The 17200-nt window shown below is 38.9% G+C and overlaps 2 protein-coding genes across 6 annotated transcripts in view; both read left to right on the top strand.

Moving 5' to 3' along the window:
• Positions 1-7902, top strand: part of PLEKHA6 (pleckstrin homology domain containing A6) — a 204459-nt gene extending 196557 nt beyond the window's left edge. For all 5 annotated transcript variants that reach the window (XM_070745441.1, XM_070745444.1, XM_070745443.1 and 2 more), the window contains one exon: positions 1170-7902. The gene's annotated coding sequence lies outside the window, so the exon portion shown is untranslated. The remainder of the gene's footprint in view (positions 1-1169) is intronic.
• Positions 7903-14099: 6197 nt separating this feature from the next.
• Positions 14100-17200, top strand: part of GOLT1A (golgi transport 1A) — a 23236-nt gene continuing 20135 nt past the window's right edge. The window contains exons 1-2 of the mRNA XM_070748890.1: positions 14100-14179; positions 16716-16807. Of these exons, the coding sequence (XP_070604991.1) occupies positions 14155-14179; positions 16716-16807 (117 nt within the window). The 5' untranslated portion in view covers positions 14100-14154. The remainder of the gene's footprint in view (positions 14180-16715; positions 16808-17200) is intronic.

Raw genomic sequence — 17200 nt, 5'->3', positions numbered from 1 at the left:
ATTAAAAAAAAATTATTTTTTAATATTTTATTTTTTTAAATAATATTTTTTGAAAAACCGCGTTGCAGCGTTTCGCGCTAATCGAGAACGCGCAAATCGAGGGACCACTGTATTTCAGTTTTTAAATAATTTAAATAATCAAAAGATGGTATTAATGATTTCTTTTCTTATGCTCCAAGTCCATAATATGCACATATAGCTAGTCTAACAGCCACAAATGGGATATATTTCAAGTAAGAGTTCACAGATAGCTCTGTCAGTCCAGCTGTCTTCTATGATTGGTAATGTGGAAAGTAGTCCAAATATTATTGGAGCCCTGGGTTTCTGTGTTTTCAAGGCTGTGGGGATTGAATTGGGGTGACAATGTTGGAATGTTGGCATCCAAAACAGGTTTTGGCCCTTACAACTCCAGTTCCATTGAAGAGATAACAGGAGTTTAATTTCCAGTCCTTTTCACAAGGGCCAGAAAATACTGTATTTCCATTGTGGTGAGAACAGTACAAAAGAATACTGCTCAAGTGATCTTTCTCTGTCACTAAACAGAATTCTAACCAGTGGAGATGAGTAGACTGAGATAGACTTTGGAAGATAGATTTCTGCCATGGTATTTTCTACCACTTTTAATTTTAAAGGTTCAAGAACAGTAAGAGTACTCTCAGCAACCACCAAAAGGAATTCATTGGAGAATAAATGCAGCCCCCATTCTTCTCTCCCCCCAATTTTTCAAGGGATGACAAATGCTTGTTTGCCAGCTTTAAGCATTTATCCCAGAGGTGATCACAAGCTTTGTTTGGGCCGCTGGGCCATTAAAAGTATTATTCTCTCCTCTCTAGTTAGGGCGCTCTTGTCCACCTGCAAGGCTCAGCTTCAAGTGGAGTGTACCAACGCTCTGAGAATTAAAGGGGAGGGATCAGGAGGCTGGGGCAGAAGCGGAGCTTTTTAAATATATTAAATATTTAAATTTTAAAAATAAAAAAAATACCATGGGTTTTCAAAAAATTTATTTTATTTATTTATTTATTGAAAACCCGTGGTATAAACTTTTCATGAAAGTCGGACCTGCGAAAGTCAAGGGACCACTGTATTTATATTGCTGCCTGCAGGCTTCATCTTCAGTGATTATCACTATATATTTTTTAATCTGTTCTCTTCCTCCTCTGTTTCCCTAGCACAAGCCCTGGCTGCTATGAATGCTGTGAAGTTCCACGGAGCCACATTTTAATACATGAATTTGCCCTCTCAACTCTACTGCTTGATGATGTATACAACCACCGTTCCTGTGATTTGCCAACTCTCTCCTGCGGTTGAGCTGCAGTAACATTCAGGAAGGAAAGCTGTCTCTGAAGAGAACAAGTGTGCATTTGTGTTTTGCTCTGGTTCTCCTCCCACTGCTGCCAAAGCCTCTACCAAAACCTCTCAGATGTCTGGTCTATAAAAGCAATTAAATAAGCAGCATCCAGGAGAAGTTCCATTCTGCAAGGTGACTTCTTTGTCCCTGCAGCAGGTCTCAAAACAAAGGACCGGTGGCTGAAGATCAGCAGAAGCATCAAATAATCTGAATTGGAAAAGGAAAGCTGGGAGATAGCAGGGAGATGTACAATTTCCTACCCTTAGGTAGCCATTTCCTAAATTGCTAACCTCCTTCGTCACTTATTTTTAATTTTACTTTTTTTTCCTACTTTGAGGGAAGAGCAATATACAAAGAATAGATTGTCATGGCAGCCAGAGACTTTATAACCACTTTATTGAATTGAACGACATATTTTTCTTCCTCCCATCTGCCAATCCGATTGGCTCTAGAAACTTTAATCTATGGAACTAAGCAACCCATGCATGGTCATGCTGCTTATACTTATATCTACCCCACTCACAAGAAGGGGAAGGAGGGAGCACCACTGAACTTTGTGGATACGACAGATGAAGAAAACCGAAGGCTTGTCAAGTGTGGAAGAAACAGAAGCAGCTTTGGAATCTGCTAAATCTTGGGAATCTTGCAATGGCTGTGATATGGTGAAGGGTCCCCTCCTCCTCACTTTTCCCAAGATTACAAGGAAGATGGAACAGGAAGTATGTGCAATGTACGTGGGCATGTCATAGAAGTGTGGATGAAAGATACAAAGGGGAAGGATGGCTACGAAAGAGTTCGGTTTGATGGGATAAACCACTTTGTGTGTTTTAAGTTTACTGTGACTCAGAGGTGGGATTGGTAGGTGACATATTTATTCTCATACCAGAACCAATTCAAAATAGTGCCACTCAACTCTTGGTTCTCCAGGTTGGAAATAGGTTGGAGCCAGAAAGTAAACTATGATGTGAAAATATCAGCATAAAGAAACTAATGAAATAGTAAGTCTGCAAGAGAAATGGAACTGTATCCGAGCTTGACTAAAGCAAGTTATGAGTTGATTCCATAGTATGTGTAAATCAATTCTCTCCTATTTATCATTGGGAGGAGAAAGCGGGACTTCTTCAATTTCTGCCATTTGTAGCATTTCTATCAACTTTAGAATAATAGGGCAATGTTTGTTTTGAAGTAGAATTCTCTCACTTTCTCACACAGAGTGCTTTTCATCCATCTCTGTCCAAGCTAAAGCTGTAATAACAATGGCTGATGATCTTTCAGAGGAGCTAAGCAAAAAAAGTGCAATTCCTTTGCTGTATTTGCTTCTATCGGCATCTCAAAGGTGGCTGATGCCTGAAATGAGTCCTCATTTTCCCCCCTAAACAAGTTGTGAAAATAACTCAGAAGGACAGAACAGAGGATAATTTCTGTACCCAAAAAATGGATGGGAAATTTACTCTTGTAAAGTATAGGAAGTAGCAAGATGTCCTAACTTGTATTATACTAGATCAAAGATCCAACTTGGACCTTTTCCACACTGCAGTTGTACACTAAAAGGTCTGTACATGGTGAATACTGAACTCAATACCATTTAAAGCTAAAATGACCATATCTCTTTAGATAATAATCAGACTCTGCATTAAATCTTGCAACCCCTCATAATCAGAATTCCATACCATTGAACTTGGGCACGGACAGGACTTTTCACCCAACATAGTGTTTTTAAAAAATAATCAAAAACAGTAGATGGATCAAAAATATAATTGGATGATCGTGTGGGTCATACATTTGTTTCAAAGGCTACCAAAATTGATCATGCCCAATATAAAGCCAACTAGAATCGATTTCATGGAAGCAAATAAAATTTTCTAATTATAGATCAGGGGGAAAAAAAGCCAGCTAGTTTTTTCATAATCCTGACCTAGATTTTCAGTGAGTTCACTGCCATGTTTTCAAAAATGCTGCATTTCTTCTCCCACCCCTAATATTTTGCTTCTTTACAAATACAGAGAGTCCTCAACTTACAACCGCAGTTGAGCCCAAAAGTTTTGTTGCTAAGTGAGACATTGTTAAGTGAGTTTTGCTCCATTTTAGAACCTTCCTTGCCACAGTTGTTGCAATTCTTAAAGTTAGCAATGTGGTTGTTTAAGTGAATCTGGTTTCCTCATTGACTTTGCTTGTCAGAAGTTCATAAAAAGACACTAGGACACTGCATCCGTCGTAAGTATGAGTCACTTACCAAGGATCTGCATTTGGGTCACATGACCTTGGGGATGCTGCAGTGGCCGTATGTGTGAAAAATGGTGATGGGTCACTTTGTCAGTGACTTGTAACTTTAAACAGTTATTAAAGGAACTGTTGTAAGTCGAGGATTACCTGTACTCAAAGAGGGATATATTAGTGAGCAGGTGGCACCTCAAACTACAGTATGATTTGAGTCCTATGTGACAATTTAGCACTGTTGAAATTATCGTATTTTTCGGAGTATAATATGCACCTTCCCCCCCCCCAAAAAAAGAGGCTGAAAATTTGGGTCCGTCTTATACTCTGAATGTAGCTTTTTTGAAGCTTTTTTCCCCAGCCCTAACAAAGTGCTAATGATCTTGCAGGCTTTTTCATTGCTACTGTCTCCAAAGAAGGTTTTTTTCAAGCCCTAAGTCTTTTTCATTACTACTTGCTCCAAATAAGGTTTTTTAAAGCCCTAATCAGGGGATAAAATAATGTGCTGATGTTGACCAGACTAAGGACGCTAGCCAGATGAATACCTGGTAGGCATATTCCCTCCCGCTCTATTTTTCTCCCCCTAAACTAAGGTGTGTCTTATATTCCGGTGCGTCTTATTCTCCGAGGAATATGGTATCATATATTTTGTCATGTAAGCATGTCCATAAATATATTGATCAGTTTTATCCAAAGATTATCAAAACTGGGTATCCATTATTGGAATGAATAACACTGCTTCAGTGTCTAATATATGCAACTCTTAAGGCAGACATTAAATGCAAATGTGATTATGGAACATAAGCCCTCCACTCCCCTACTACTAATTTTCTTCCATAATTCAAGATTATTTTAATTAAATCAGGATTCTTTACAATGATACAGGAAAGACTAGTTTGGATGCCAACTGAAACAGAAAATGCCAGCTTTGAGCAGCACTATTCCTTTTGTTCACACGTCTTCAATATAATCCTGAAAATTATCACAATTTTTCCAAGTTATAAAGAATCCTTTCCTGGATTTTTAGAGATACGTTTAATATCCAAGTATCTAGTATAATCAATATATGACATATTCAGTATCAATACACATAACTCTTTCCAATTCAAGTTGAAGCAGGTATGAATTGTGATTTGCCTAATTTGCCTTGATGCTTTTTGTGCAACAAATGAATTACAGGTGTAATTCAAAGAGCAAAATATTTGCGGAAGGGGAAGTATCTCCATAACATATTTTTGTGTCTTGGTACCACTTTTTGCAACAGAGAAGTGATGCCAGGGAGAAATAACTTAGAAGAGTGAAGTAGAATGGAGACAATTCAGTACTTATAATATATACTGTACCTTACCCAATCTTCCCAGCATATAAATGATTCAGGCAACTCCCACAGTTGCAAAGTTAGAGCTGTCCTCTTCAACTTTCCAGGAAAAACAATGGCAAACCACTCCTGTTGTCAATTAGGCTGCAGAATAGAGTCCTGTTTACAAAATGAAAAGAGCTAACTGCATTATTACCAAATGATTCTTTGTCATCCCTGTTTTTGATATAGTTCTAATAGTGAATTGGTAGAATTTGGCTGGCTCAACAAAGTCTCTTTTGAAGACTGAAAAAACATGGAGAGACCAGGCATATCAGTCCACTGGGAGAAATATTTCTCAGGCCCACACATGGTAGAAGCCTTAAGTTTCAAATTTTACCTATTATGCTTTTTGGGGAGTAAAGCCCACTGAAATAGATGTGGCTTATTTCTGAGTAGACCCAAAAGGTGTGCATCTCTTAGGCTTCAATCCTCAATGTGCTTATAATAAGGCTTTCTATCCACACTGGAGCTTCTAAGCATCTATACATATGATTATTCTGTTGAAATGAATGTTCGGAAAATAGACCATAGTATCTCTGGAAGAGTTCTGATATTCTTATTTTTTAAGAATTTGTCTAAGAATCTATCTCAATGTGTATTAAAAGGAATTAATGTCTCGGCACCCAAAAATCATCCTTCTGATCTAAGAGCTTAAGTGATAAATGTTTCCCATCCCTTGCACTGGTGAATCTAGCTTTATCAGGTCCCCTGTCCTGCTGCTTGCCTCAAAGGAAGTACCACCTTAGCATGTCTAAGAGTTCACCTTCATCCATATTTACAAGAGAAACTTTCTATGTCCCTGTCCAATAAAGATGATGTCTCCTTTTTATTATTTAAACAAATCTGTAGGCAATACATAGATCACTCCAGAGTATCAGAGTTTTAGACCCTTCTCCTTTAGCAATACTGTTGACATTCCATGTTGATGAAGATGATGATGAAAGTATTTTGTTCTGCTCTTGCAGTAGCTTCTGTTAGCTCATAAAATGTTAACCCTTCATTATCCTCTACATGCCTTAATATGTGTTTTTAAAAATTATACCGTGATATATATGTGTGTTTGTGTGTGTGTACATTTATATATATTTTATATATATATATATAATATATATATAATATATGGGTTTTCTTCCTCTCCTCCCTATACTAATTTCTTTTGGGCTAACTTTCTTTGTGTACAGGGCTGCTGAAGCCTGCTTTGCCACTAAGTTTCGGAAATGCAGACACTGTATTTCAAAATAATTAAAGAAATTTTAAAAGGCATATTTAAAGAAATATATATTTTTCTGCTTTTTATTAAAAGCAAATCTATTTAAAATGAATGAAAGCTGTCTGAAAGGAAGTGGTGCATTTATTTCCTTGTTACTAGGTAAGCTCCTGTTATCTATACCAGGGCTTAAGCTCAGTTGATGCAACTTGGCAATAGCTTATTTGGAACTAGCAAAGCTGAGTTCACTTAACCCTGGTGAAGTTCTGGCTTGAAAGATATGTTGTCAGATGAATTATAGAACTGTAGCATATCAGGGACCGCAAAGATTGTCTCGCTGGTATACAGCTATCCCACTGGGATCCTTTGCAATAGATGTGGCTTTGAAATGTTGATGCCACTTGGGTTTTTTTTTTACCTCCCTTTTGTTCATTTTGTGTGGTTAGCAGAGAGAAATCCCTGCAAGACGATTGTTTTATTTTCCTCTCTTCAATCACAATTGTTCTCTAAGCTGCCGTATTTACCTCCGCAATGCCCAGTCTAGTGGGAGAAAAGTACATCTTTCAGTCGGTACATGTTTTTCCTTGCTGTGATTTGACCCATGCCAAATGCTAGTAGCTTAGTAGAGAGATGAAGTAAGAGCTAAGGAAAGGCCTTAGTTAGCCTATGTGAAGGATTATCTACTTAGATGTGGCCCTTTCTTAATTTAGAGAGTGGCTCCTTATTCCTATCTCTTTTGAAGACTCGGAGATAGTGGTTCTACTTGTGCAGGTGCTTGATAAACATGGCAACTATCTTGAAAGAAAATCATTCCATCAATATTTTAGGGTGCAATGTAAAGGTAGGGTTACATTTTGGAGTCTCAGCTTCTGTCAAGGAAGTGCAAATCCCTTTCACTTTTTCTCCTCCTTTCCTACATATAAAACTGGCCCCTCTTTTTTGCTATTGTGGAAAGCATTAAAATGACATAACATCAAAAAAACATAATCTCGCCCTTCTCAAGCCCTCTGTTCCATTCATAGCAAGGTAGGATTGTAACTGATTATTGCCAATGTCACTTTAAGCATTCTGAGACGTCTAATCAGTATTTCTCAACCTTGGCAACTTGTAGATGCGCGAACTTCAACTTTCGGAATTTCCCAGCTTTCCTACAACTGAGTAGAGAATTCTGGGAGTTGAAGTCTATGTGTCTTTCAGCTACCAAGGTTGGAGAAACACTGCTCCAAGTTCTCAGCAGAGCACATTTATGGTCACAGTTTTGCAGTATTGTAGAACCCTGTTTTTAAAATGTTTTATTTTTTGTGTACATATGCGTTTGTGTGTTTCTTTCTAATAAAATTTTCATATACCAGCAGCACTTGCAACCAATACTGCATTATTTATGCACATTATTTGGAGAGGGGAAAAAAGTAGTGTTAGATGTTAAAATTATCAAAGAAGCAATGTGATGTTAATGTCTTTTTCCCCTTTCTTTTGTATAAAAGTGACCTTAGATTATGACAATTATACAAAATAGCTGTTCTGTGATTGAAAACAATATGTTGGTGACATGGGGGTTCTTCACATCCAACCAAGGGATAATCTTTCCATAATTAAATCCACAGTGGCTTATTTAATATTCTTTCCTGCAACATTTGTTCTAGATGTAGTTACTTTAAAAGGTCCTCCCCCTCAAAACCAACATGCGCAAGAAAAACAAACAAAAATAAATGCATTTGTACCTTGCAAGTTTGTATAAAGCAAATACATTAAAAAATGGATGGTTTATAACTAGACTGTGTGTGCTTATCATTTTTTAATAAGTAAGTATATGTCAGAGTGTGCACAGCGTGCCTACTATTTTGAGACAACCCAGGAGCATAATACAGTACACAGAGGTTTGTCTTACAAACAGTGGTTTATATATTATTATTTTTATTTATTTATTTATTTTGTCCAATACATAATACACATTGAAGAGAAAGATATGTAATAATATAAGTAAAGAAAAGAATAGAAGAAAAGATATAAAAGTATAGGTGAACATATTTGAAAGGAAGAAAAGATAAATGAGATAAGGAGAGGCAATTGGACAGGGGACGGAAGGCACACTGGTGCACTTATGCACGCCCCTTACTGACCTCTAAGGAACCTAGAGTGGTCAATCGTGGATAGTCTAAGGGAAAAATGTTGTGGGTTAAGGGTTGACACTACTGAGTCAGGTAATGAGTTCCACGCTTCGACAACTCGGTTGCTGAAGTCATATTTTTTACAGTCACGTTTGGAGCGGTTAATATTAAGTTTGAATCTGTTGTGTGCTCTTGTGTTGTTGCGATTGAAGCTGAAGTAGTCATTGACAGGTAGAACGTTGCAGCATATGATCTTGTGGGCAATACTTAGATCGTGTTTTAGGCGACGTAGTTCTAAGCTTTCTAGACCTAGGATTGATAGTCTGCTTTCGTAGGGTATTCTGTTTCGAGTGGAGGAGTGAAGGGCTCTTCTGATGAAGTATCTTTGGACATTTTTAAGGGTGTTGATGTCCGAGATGTGGTATGGGCTCCAGACAGATGAACTATATTCAAGGATGGGTCTGGAAAAAGTTTTGTAGGCTCTTGTGAGTAGTGTGAGATTGCCAGAGCAGAAGCTGCGTAGGATCAGGTTAACAACTCTAGAAGCCTTTTTGGCGATATTGTTGCAGTGGGCTTTGGCACTTAGGTCATTTGATATTAGTATTCCAATGTGTGTATGCATGCGTGCGTATATGTAACATATTTTTGCTGATAATGAAAAGGAAGGGAGACTACTATAGATCTATTTTGAGCTTATTTGCCTTCATCAGGTAGCCACTCCCTTACCGGGATTTGAACCTGGGGCCTCTGCCTTGTAAGGCAGTGGCTTTAGCCTCTAGACTACAAGCTCATCTCCTGTATCAGCTTGTACCAGAATCTACAGGCTCATCTCCTGTACCAGTTTGTACACACACACATACATACATACATACATACATACATACATACATACATACATATATACACACATACATACATACATACATATATGTGGTAGGCACATATCAGGCAATCTTACTCAGAGAATTACAATGTTGATAGAACACGTCAAGGAGAGGGATACACAAGGGGGTGGATACGGCTTCTCAAAGGCTTCACTTAAATAGACAGCTTCTTAAAGAAGGAACAACCCTGCCGACTCATCCTCAGTCTTACCGCAACAATAACCTTGTTGACTCATCCTCATTGTATCAGCATTTATATCAGCCTTACAGAAGCTGGTCAACATTTAAATCTTCGTAACTCTAACAGTAAGACCTAAGAAAAAGAGGGATACAAAAGTATACTATATATAGTTGTCCTCAGAGTGTACTTTTCTCTATATTTCTATAAATTCCAGCTGAAGATGTATAGTTGTATTTATTTACTATTGGATTACTTTTCACTCACTGCAGTTGAAGGACTCTTGGAAGCTTACATCTCCATGGCACAGTTGATGTTGATGATCAGTGTTGGGTTGCTCCCGGTTTGGTCCGGTTCTCCGAACTGGTAGTGTTCTGTTGAGCTCTCTGGTAGACTCCTCCCGAAAATTCACAGATACAAATTTCAGACACACACACATTTGAAAATTCAAAACAATGTTCTTTACACCGAACATTCAAATAAACTAAGCACTCTTTTTGTATAGCAAAGAGCACTCGTCTCCAAACAAACTGGTAATTTGTACAAGTCCCTTATCAGTTCTGAGATACTTAGCTTGCAGCTGTGAGGCAATTCACAGTCCTTCTTTCACAAAGTGAAACACACTTTGCTCTGGTTTAGTTTCAAAGCGGGGGAAAATCAGCACACAAAGGTCGAAGTCAGCAAGGCAGGCACGAAACACAACGATCAGATAATCCTCCACAATGGCCAAACCCACAGGCTGCTATTTATAGGAGCCTCACTAATTACCACAGGTACCCAACCACAGGTGGCCTCATTTTCTTTGATAATAATCTCTCAGTTGTTGTTGCCTATGCATCGCTTTCCGCATGTGTGGCTGTATCATTAACTCTTGTTCCGAATCCAAGGAGGAGCTAGATAATTGATCTCCTTCTGAGCTGTCTGCCACACTCTCCTCCTCCCTGTCACTCATGTCTTCTTGCCTTCATCAGCAGATTCCACCGGGAGCAAAACAGGCCTGCAGCATGTGGATCTCTCCCCCACATCCACAGTCTTTGGGGCAGGAGCTGGGCCAGAGCTAACCACAACAGGTAGCAGCAGCACCAGGAAACTCCGCCCACCCACCCGGGAAGCTTCTGCACACAAACCAGTAGCCACAGGTTTTAGAACCCACTACTGATAATAATAAATAATAGTATTAAAACTGTCCATACCCATACCCAAATAAATCACCAATAAAGTCATAAAATGAACAAGAAGGAATAAAAATCACAGGTTTTCATCTTTTAATGATATGCCAACAAATACACACATATTTTGGAGTATAAGATGCCCCCTAAAAGAAAGTGGAAATGTCGGTGCAGCTTATACACTAAAAAGAGCCATTTTTTGCCCTCCTAAAGCCCCACCACGCATTCTTTTGCAAAAAAAATGGGCCCATTTTTTTGCACAAATGTGGTGTGCAGGGGTTTGGGGAGTGTGCAGTGTGCTTCTAGGTGCTGGGGAAAGGCAAAAACACCCCAATTTTTGTGAAAAAATCTCCAATAATTGCCAATTTTTCCAAAAATGGGGGCATTTTTGCCTTCCCCCAGGCTAGGAGCTCTCTGCAGGCCTTCCAAACCTGCCCACCCCATTTTTGGGGGGGGGAAAGGGGGGGTGGTTGAAAAATTGGTAGCTTTTTTTGCAAAAACAAGGGTGTTTTTGCCTTCCCCCAGCACCCAGGAGCTTTTTGCAGGCTTCCCAAACTCTCAGCCCGCCCAATTTTTGCAAAACATGGGTAAAAAAATGGACCATTTTTTGCAAAAACAGGAGCAATTTTGCCTTCCCCCAGTAACTCTCTGCCCACCCCATTTCTTTAAAAAAAATGGGTGAAAAACAGGTCCGTTTTTCTGAAAAACTGGGTGCACAGAGGGTTTGGGAGGCCTGCAGAGTGTTCCTGGAGGTTGGGGGAAGGTAAAAAAGCCCCTGTTATTGCAAAAAACACAGAGGGTTTGAGAGGCTTGCAGAGTACTCTTGGGGCCTGGAAGACCAAAAAAAGTTTTTCTTACTTTTCTTTTTTTTTCTTATTTTTTAGACTATAAGATGCACCAGTGTAGAAGACACACCAAGATTTCAAAGAGACACACAAAGATTGAAATCTTGGTGTGTCTTATACACTGGTGCATCTTATAGTCTGAAAAATATGATGTATAGTTGCACTTCTATCAATATTCAAGGATGAAAACGTCCTAGTTCTCATCTAGCTAAACATAGAAATTATACTTTCTCTACTATAAAGGAAGTTAAATTACTATGGATTTTGAAACCATTATCATCCTATAGCACAGTTTTTATTCAAACACATCTAGCAATATATGAAATTAAAACAAGAAACTATTTTTAGAAACAATTGACTATACATTTTATGTACATAATGCTCTGCATGAGTCATTTGTTTTCCTGCATTAGCTATTTAATAAGTATTAATATGATACATGTTCTTCCTTATAAAATATGTTCTGTGACTCACACAGATGATGTAGTTGTCCTTGGTCAGTTAATTAGTTGCATAATGATGCTTTGTGCCAATTGCCTGGTCAAGAACTGAAACTTATTTTTTTTATAACCATATATCTGTGTATTAAAAGGAAATACTCCTAAAGTGCATTGGAGAGAATTAATTGTTGACAAAAAGCTAGACAAAAGAGAATATAGATTTGTATTAGACTACTTAATGGGCATAGAATCACATTTGGAAATTGAAATTCTACTTAAATATGCTGTGCATCACATATAATACTAGGGACCACTTGGTTGTTGCTCTGTATCTCAGGTTTTGCTTTTTTGCTTTCTTTTGCTTAAGGCTCATTATTTGTTTATTTGTTTAATTTATTTTAGTATCCCACTATTATTATATTCACTAATAACTCAAGTGGTGAACATATCCAATCCACCTGCCTCCTATTTTTCCCCCAAGCAACAACCCTGTGAGGTAGGTTGGGCTGATAGCAGAGGTGGGTTGCTGAACCAGGAGTAATCGCTGATTGGCCACACCCCTGATCTGGGTCTAATGGCAGCACCATAGGTGCCGCCATCTTGTTTTTAGCTTCTGTGCATGCATAGAAGCTGTATTTTGATTCAACACATGCGCAAAAGCTTGGGTTTTGGCATTGTGCATGTGTGCACCTGAAGTGTTTGTGTGGCCGTGTGGCACACAATGCGCACATGCCCATTAGGTATGGGAGGAGGCGAACTGGTGATGAGGTAAGTTAGAACTCACTCCTGGCTGAGAGAATGTAACTGGCCCAAAGTCACCCCACTAGCTTTTATGTTTCATATTACACCGACAGTTTATCAGGCAGAGAACCACCTTTAAAGAAGAGTCTGTCTTCTGATAATCATTCTGTCAGACCAACTTTACAAACTTTAAACTGTATAGACTTCAACTCCCAGAATTCCACAGCCAGCACTGAAGACCTTAGGGGTTAAAGTGGCTATGATTTAGAAACACTATATTAGATGACAGATCATTGTTGTGGTTAGCTCTGGCCCAGCTCCTGCCCCAAGGAATGTGCAGGTGGATGTGGGGGAAACATCCACATGCCGCAGGCCTGTTTTGCTCCCAATGGAATCTGACGACGAAGCCTTCTCTGACCAAGGAAGCATGAGTGACAGGGAAGATGGGAGTTTGGCAGACAGCCCAGGAGGAGATCAATCATCTGTATCATCCCTAGATTCTGAACAAGAATTAATGACACATCCACGCATGCGTAAAGTGATGCATAGAAGACAACAACTGAAGGATTATTACAAGAGAAAATGAGGCCACCTGTGGTTGGGTGGGGCTGCTGTAATTAGTGCTACAGATAAAAGTGCAACCTGGTGTTTTAGCCTCATGGCAGTTTATCTGATTCATTGTTTCGTCAAGATCGTGGTTTTTGTGCTGCTCAAGATTGTGTGTGGACTCTCTGGACTTTAGAATTGGACTCAATTTCCCAGTTATTGGGTGAGCAATTGAATTGCATTTAACCTGTGCCTTGTGTGTACCAGAAAATCCCTTTGACATTTAAAAAGGGAGCTGTTTCTGTTTTTCTGTTTATAAAAACTTTTGGGTTTTCCTTTTATCGTGTGGTATGTGTCTTCCTGGACTAAGTACCCTGTAATTACGGGCGGTTGAAACACGCCGGCAGAACAGATCATCAGATTTAGAAACACTATATTAGATGACAGATCTTCCTACATCTTGCTTTCCAACTACAAAGAGAGAAACATTACGAGTCTGCGGAGAGGGGCGGCATACAAATCTAAATAATAAATAAAAAAATAAATTAGAACAGGGGATGGTAGGCATGCTGGTGCACTTATGCACACCCTTTACTGACCTATTAGGAATTGGGTGAGGTCAACAGTGGATAGTCTAAGAGTAAAGTTTTGGGGGTTAGGTGGAAGTAATGATAACAGGTCTTGGAGGAAAACAAAAACAAAGCCAGGGCTAATGGGATTGGGGGGAGGTACTTGATATATTAAACCGTACAAATAGTGCACTTGCATGAGTAATTTTACTTTTTGCAGGATTATTTTGGAAATGCCTCAGCTTGAGCCAAGGATCCCTTTTTTTCTGGTTAACAACAGCTACAGGCTGTTACTAGGAGGTGACACTATCTATTTCCTTTTGCAGATCCAGGAGTACAGGAAATACAAACTGCCCGTATATTGATTGTAACAACATTGCTCACCTTGTAAGATCAGTAATGATAGTTCAATGAAGTCTCCATGCTGAGAGGTTAATAATTTGCAAGATGATGCAGTAAGGGCTAAAGGTCTTTCCAAGGTTCATTATCAGAGAAATACATGGGAGTCTTGACAGCCAATTCTTTCTAAGCCTTCGGCAGCAAATATGTTGGAAATTACAGACCTTCAGAGTAAGTATGAATTTAGCAAATAGGGTTTTGTGGATACGTTTTGTGGACGTATCAGTGATACGTCATTAGTTTCAGTCTGAAAATATAATCAAAATTAATTGTGATGTTTCTGAAAGCTCAGCTCATATTAAAATTATGTTACTATTGATTGATCAATTGGCACATTTATCTATTTTACTACAGGTTACAAATCTGTTTATGGGGAAGAAGTTAAGTAAACCTACTTGCTTGTGGTTCCAGGAAACAAATCAGATGACCTCATAGTATCTCTAGCTGGTACTGGTGATCTTTCAGCAGTATGATTTAGTGCAGGGGTGGGTTCTAACTTACCTCACTGGTGGTTTGCTTCTTCCCACACCGTGTGGCTGTATCTTGTAGCTCTGTGCATGCTTCATGCGCAGTAGCAAAAAATTAGATTTTTTTTAAAGCCAAAAATAAGATGGTGATGCATGTGGGCAGAAAAAAACCTCCCCCAAAATTCCTCCCCGAAATAAAAATCTCCCCCCAATCCAATTTAAAAAAAAAAAAAAAAAACATGGTGGCCTCCACCAACCGGTACCAACTGATCTGGTTCTGTGATGTCATTGTGACATCACCAGTGGGTTGCTACCAGTTCAGGTGAACTGGTCCAAACCGGAAGGAACCCACCTCTGATTTAGTGTAACCTGAAATGTATTCGTAAGAAGATGCTGTAGGATCATAACCCAGGTGTGAGTTCCAATTTTTCTACTACCACTCTGTGGGCGTGGCTTATTTTGTGGGAATGGCTTGATGGGCATGTGATGGTGAGAGTGGCTTTGTGGTCATGTGACTGGGTAGGGTTTGCTGGTTGATCTTGTGACTGGTGGTTATGTGGCTGGATGGGCGTGCCAACTTGATGTCAATCACATCAAGGCTTAGAGTTTGGGTGCCTGGCCCTTCTTCGCCTTAAAGGCCTCAAGGAGATACAATCTCACTGTCTATTTACTATTACTGAACATCCAAAATATACTATTTAATTCTATGTATATATGCCATATGTGAACATACATATTACACACAGGCACATAAAAAGATACATTATCTACTATATATATTGAATGCATAGTTCCCTCTAAGCTGAGCAGTGAGCAATCGCTCACTTAAAAATCATCATCAACTCAGAGTTTTCCAAACCTGCCCAGAAGCCGAGAGGGAAAGAGTGAGAGGGAAGGAGAGAGAGAGGAAGAGAGAGAAACATATAGAAAAAAGAGAGGAAGGAAAAGAGAAAGAAAAAGAATGGGAGTAAGGAAGAGAGAAAGAAAATCAAAATCTAGTTTGAAACTACCTCAACTATTTAAGTGGCATTTTGATATTGATAGAGTTGCCCTATTATGAGCTCACTGTTATAGACACACAGTACAGTATTTTATTTTGAAATTCTCTGAGGCAAAACAGGGTGGGTTTTTTGTTTGTTTGTTTGTTTGTTTGTCTGTCTGTCTGTCTGTCTGTCTATCTATCTATCTATCTATCTTTCTATCTATCTATCTATCTATTTATTTAATATTTCTGTGCCGCCCAGTCCCGAAGGGACGGTCGCTCAGACACTATACTTTTCCGCCCCCCCCAAAAAAAAAATTAGAGGGAACACTGATTGAATGTGTATGTACACACACACACAGTTCTTCTAAACCTACACATTCAATCTTACTTATTGCATTTGGAAAAACACATTTGGAGCCCACTTTCTACCACACATGTAACCATAACTTCTGTACATTAGAACATTACACATGCCTTGAGAGAGAGATAAAGAAAAAAAAAAGATGATAATGATATAGAACACATATCATCATCTATATGATTATCTCTCTGTGTCTCTCTCTCTCTCTCTCATCTCTCTATCTCTCTGTCATCTCTCTGTCTATCATCTATCCATTTTCCAGAGTTTTATTGCAACAGAAAAGATACAGATGGTTGTTTTTCCACTCACCACCCCAAAAAGCCCCACCAAAAGCAGGATGCAATATTAAACAGTCTGGAAAAATGCTTGTATGAATACGGAGGCTGCATAGTGCCAATCAAGATGGCCAGAATAGCTTTGGAAAGAGTTAAATTTAGGCAAATAAAAGGGAAGGTTCCCCCCTTTCCACCACCTGCTGGGTTAAATGGAAGAAGGAGAAATGAAATTAAATTAAATTCTCCCTGGATTGGCAGAAACCTTCCTTTTGAGTTTGTTTGTTTTTTTGCAGGGAGAGAAAAGAAGATAAGGTGGGGGTGCCTTTTTGGAGTCCCCTTGCTCCAAATATACTGGAGGGGCTGATGAGTCCAGTCCTTTCTCGTGGATGGTTTCTGTAGTTCTGCTGCATGGAAGCACCCGGCTGTGACAGCCTGGGGGCAGAGTTTTCCTGGGCTCTCCGCCATCCTTGAACCGCAACACACACAGGGGAATTTTCCAGCTATCTTGAGCACCAAAATCTTTTCCTTCCACTACATTCCAGGTGATGCTTGCTCACCTCCGTTAGGCGATCCCTTAAGATTGCTGTGATTCTGATGGTACCAATTTCATTTATTGTAGAAATGGGTGTTGGGCTTGTCGGCTTTGGGATGTTCTTCCTCCTGTTTGGTGTATTGTTGTACATGGATTCAGTGCTTCTGGCCTTTGGAAATGTAAGTATTTTTTAAAGTGTCAAATATGTTGTGCAAAAAGAAATATTAACCAGTGAACATGATAAAATAATAGACTGATTTGTTTTTTAAAACCTTTCAGTTTTGATGAGCCCACTTTACAAAGAACTTGCACTCATATACTTTTATTTACTTATTTGTTTGTTTGTTTGTTTGTTTGTTTGTTTGTTTGTTCAATTTCTAGGCCCCCCTTTTGCTAAGACTCAGGGCATGATACATAAAAATACACATAAGTAATGCATAAAAAGCACGGTTGAAATAAAAAAAATAATCTAAAATTTAAACTAACCCTAACAAAATATATTAAAAACCTTGTTCACCTGACCTATCCAAACAGTCCACCCATTCATCCAATCTCCTCTTGTAACAGAGCTG

This window comes from Erythrolamprus reginae, chromosome 3 (genome assembly GCF_031021105.1).
Source record: "Erythrolamprus reginae isolate rEryReg1 chromosome 3, rEryReg1.hap1, whole genome shotgun sequence".
Lineage (NCBI taxonomy): Eukaryota > Metazoa > Chordata > Lepidosauria > Squamata > Dipsadidae > Erythrolamprus > Erythrolamprus reginae.
Note: the sequence above shows the minus strand (reverse complement) of the source record. Positions and strands in the feature narration are given on the sequence as shown.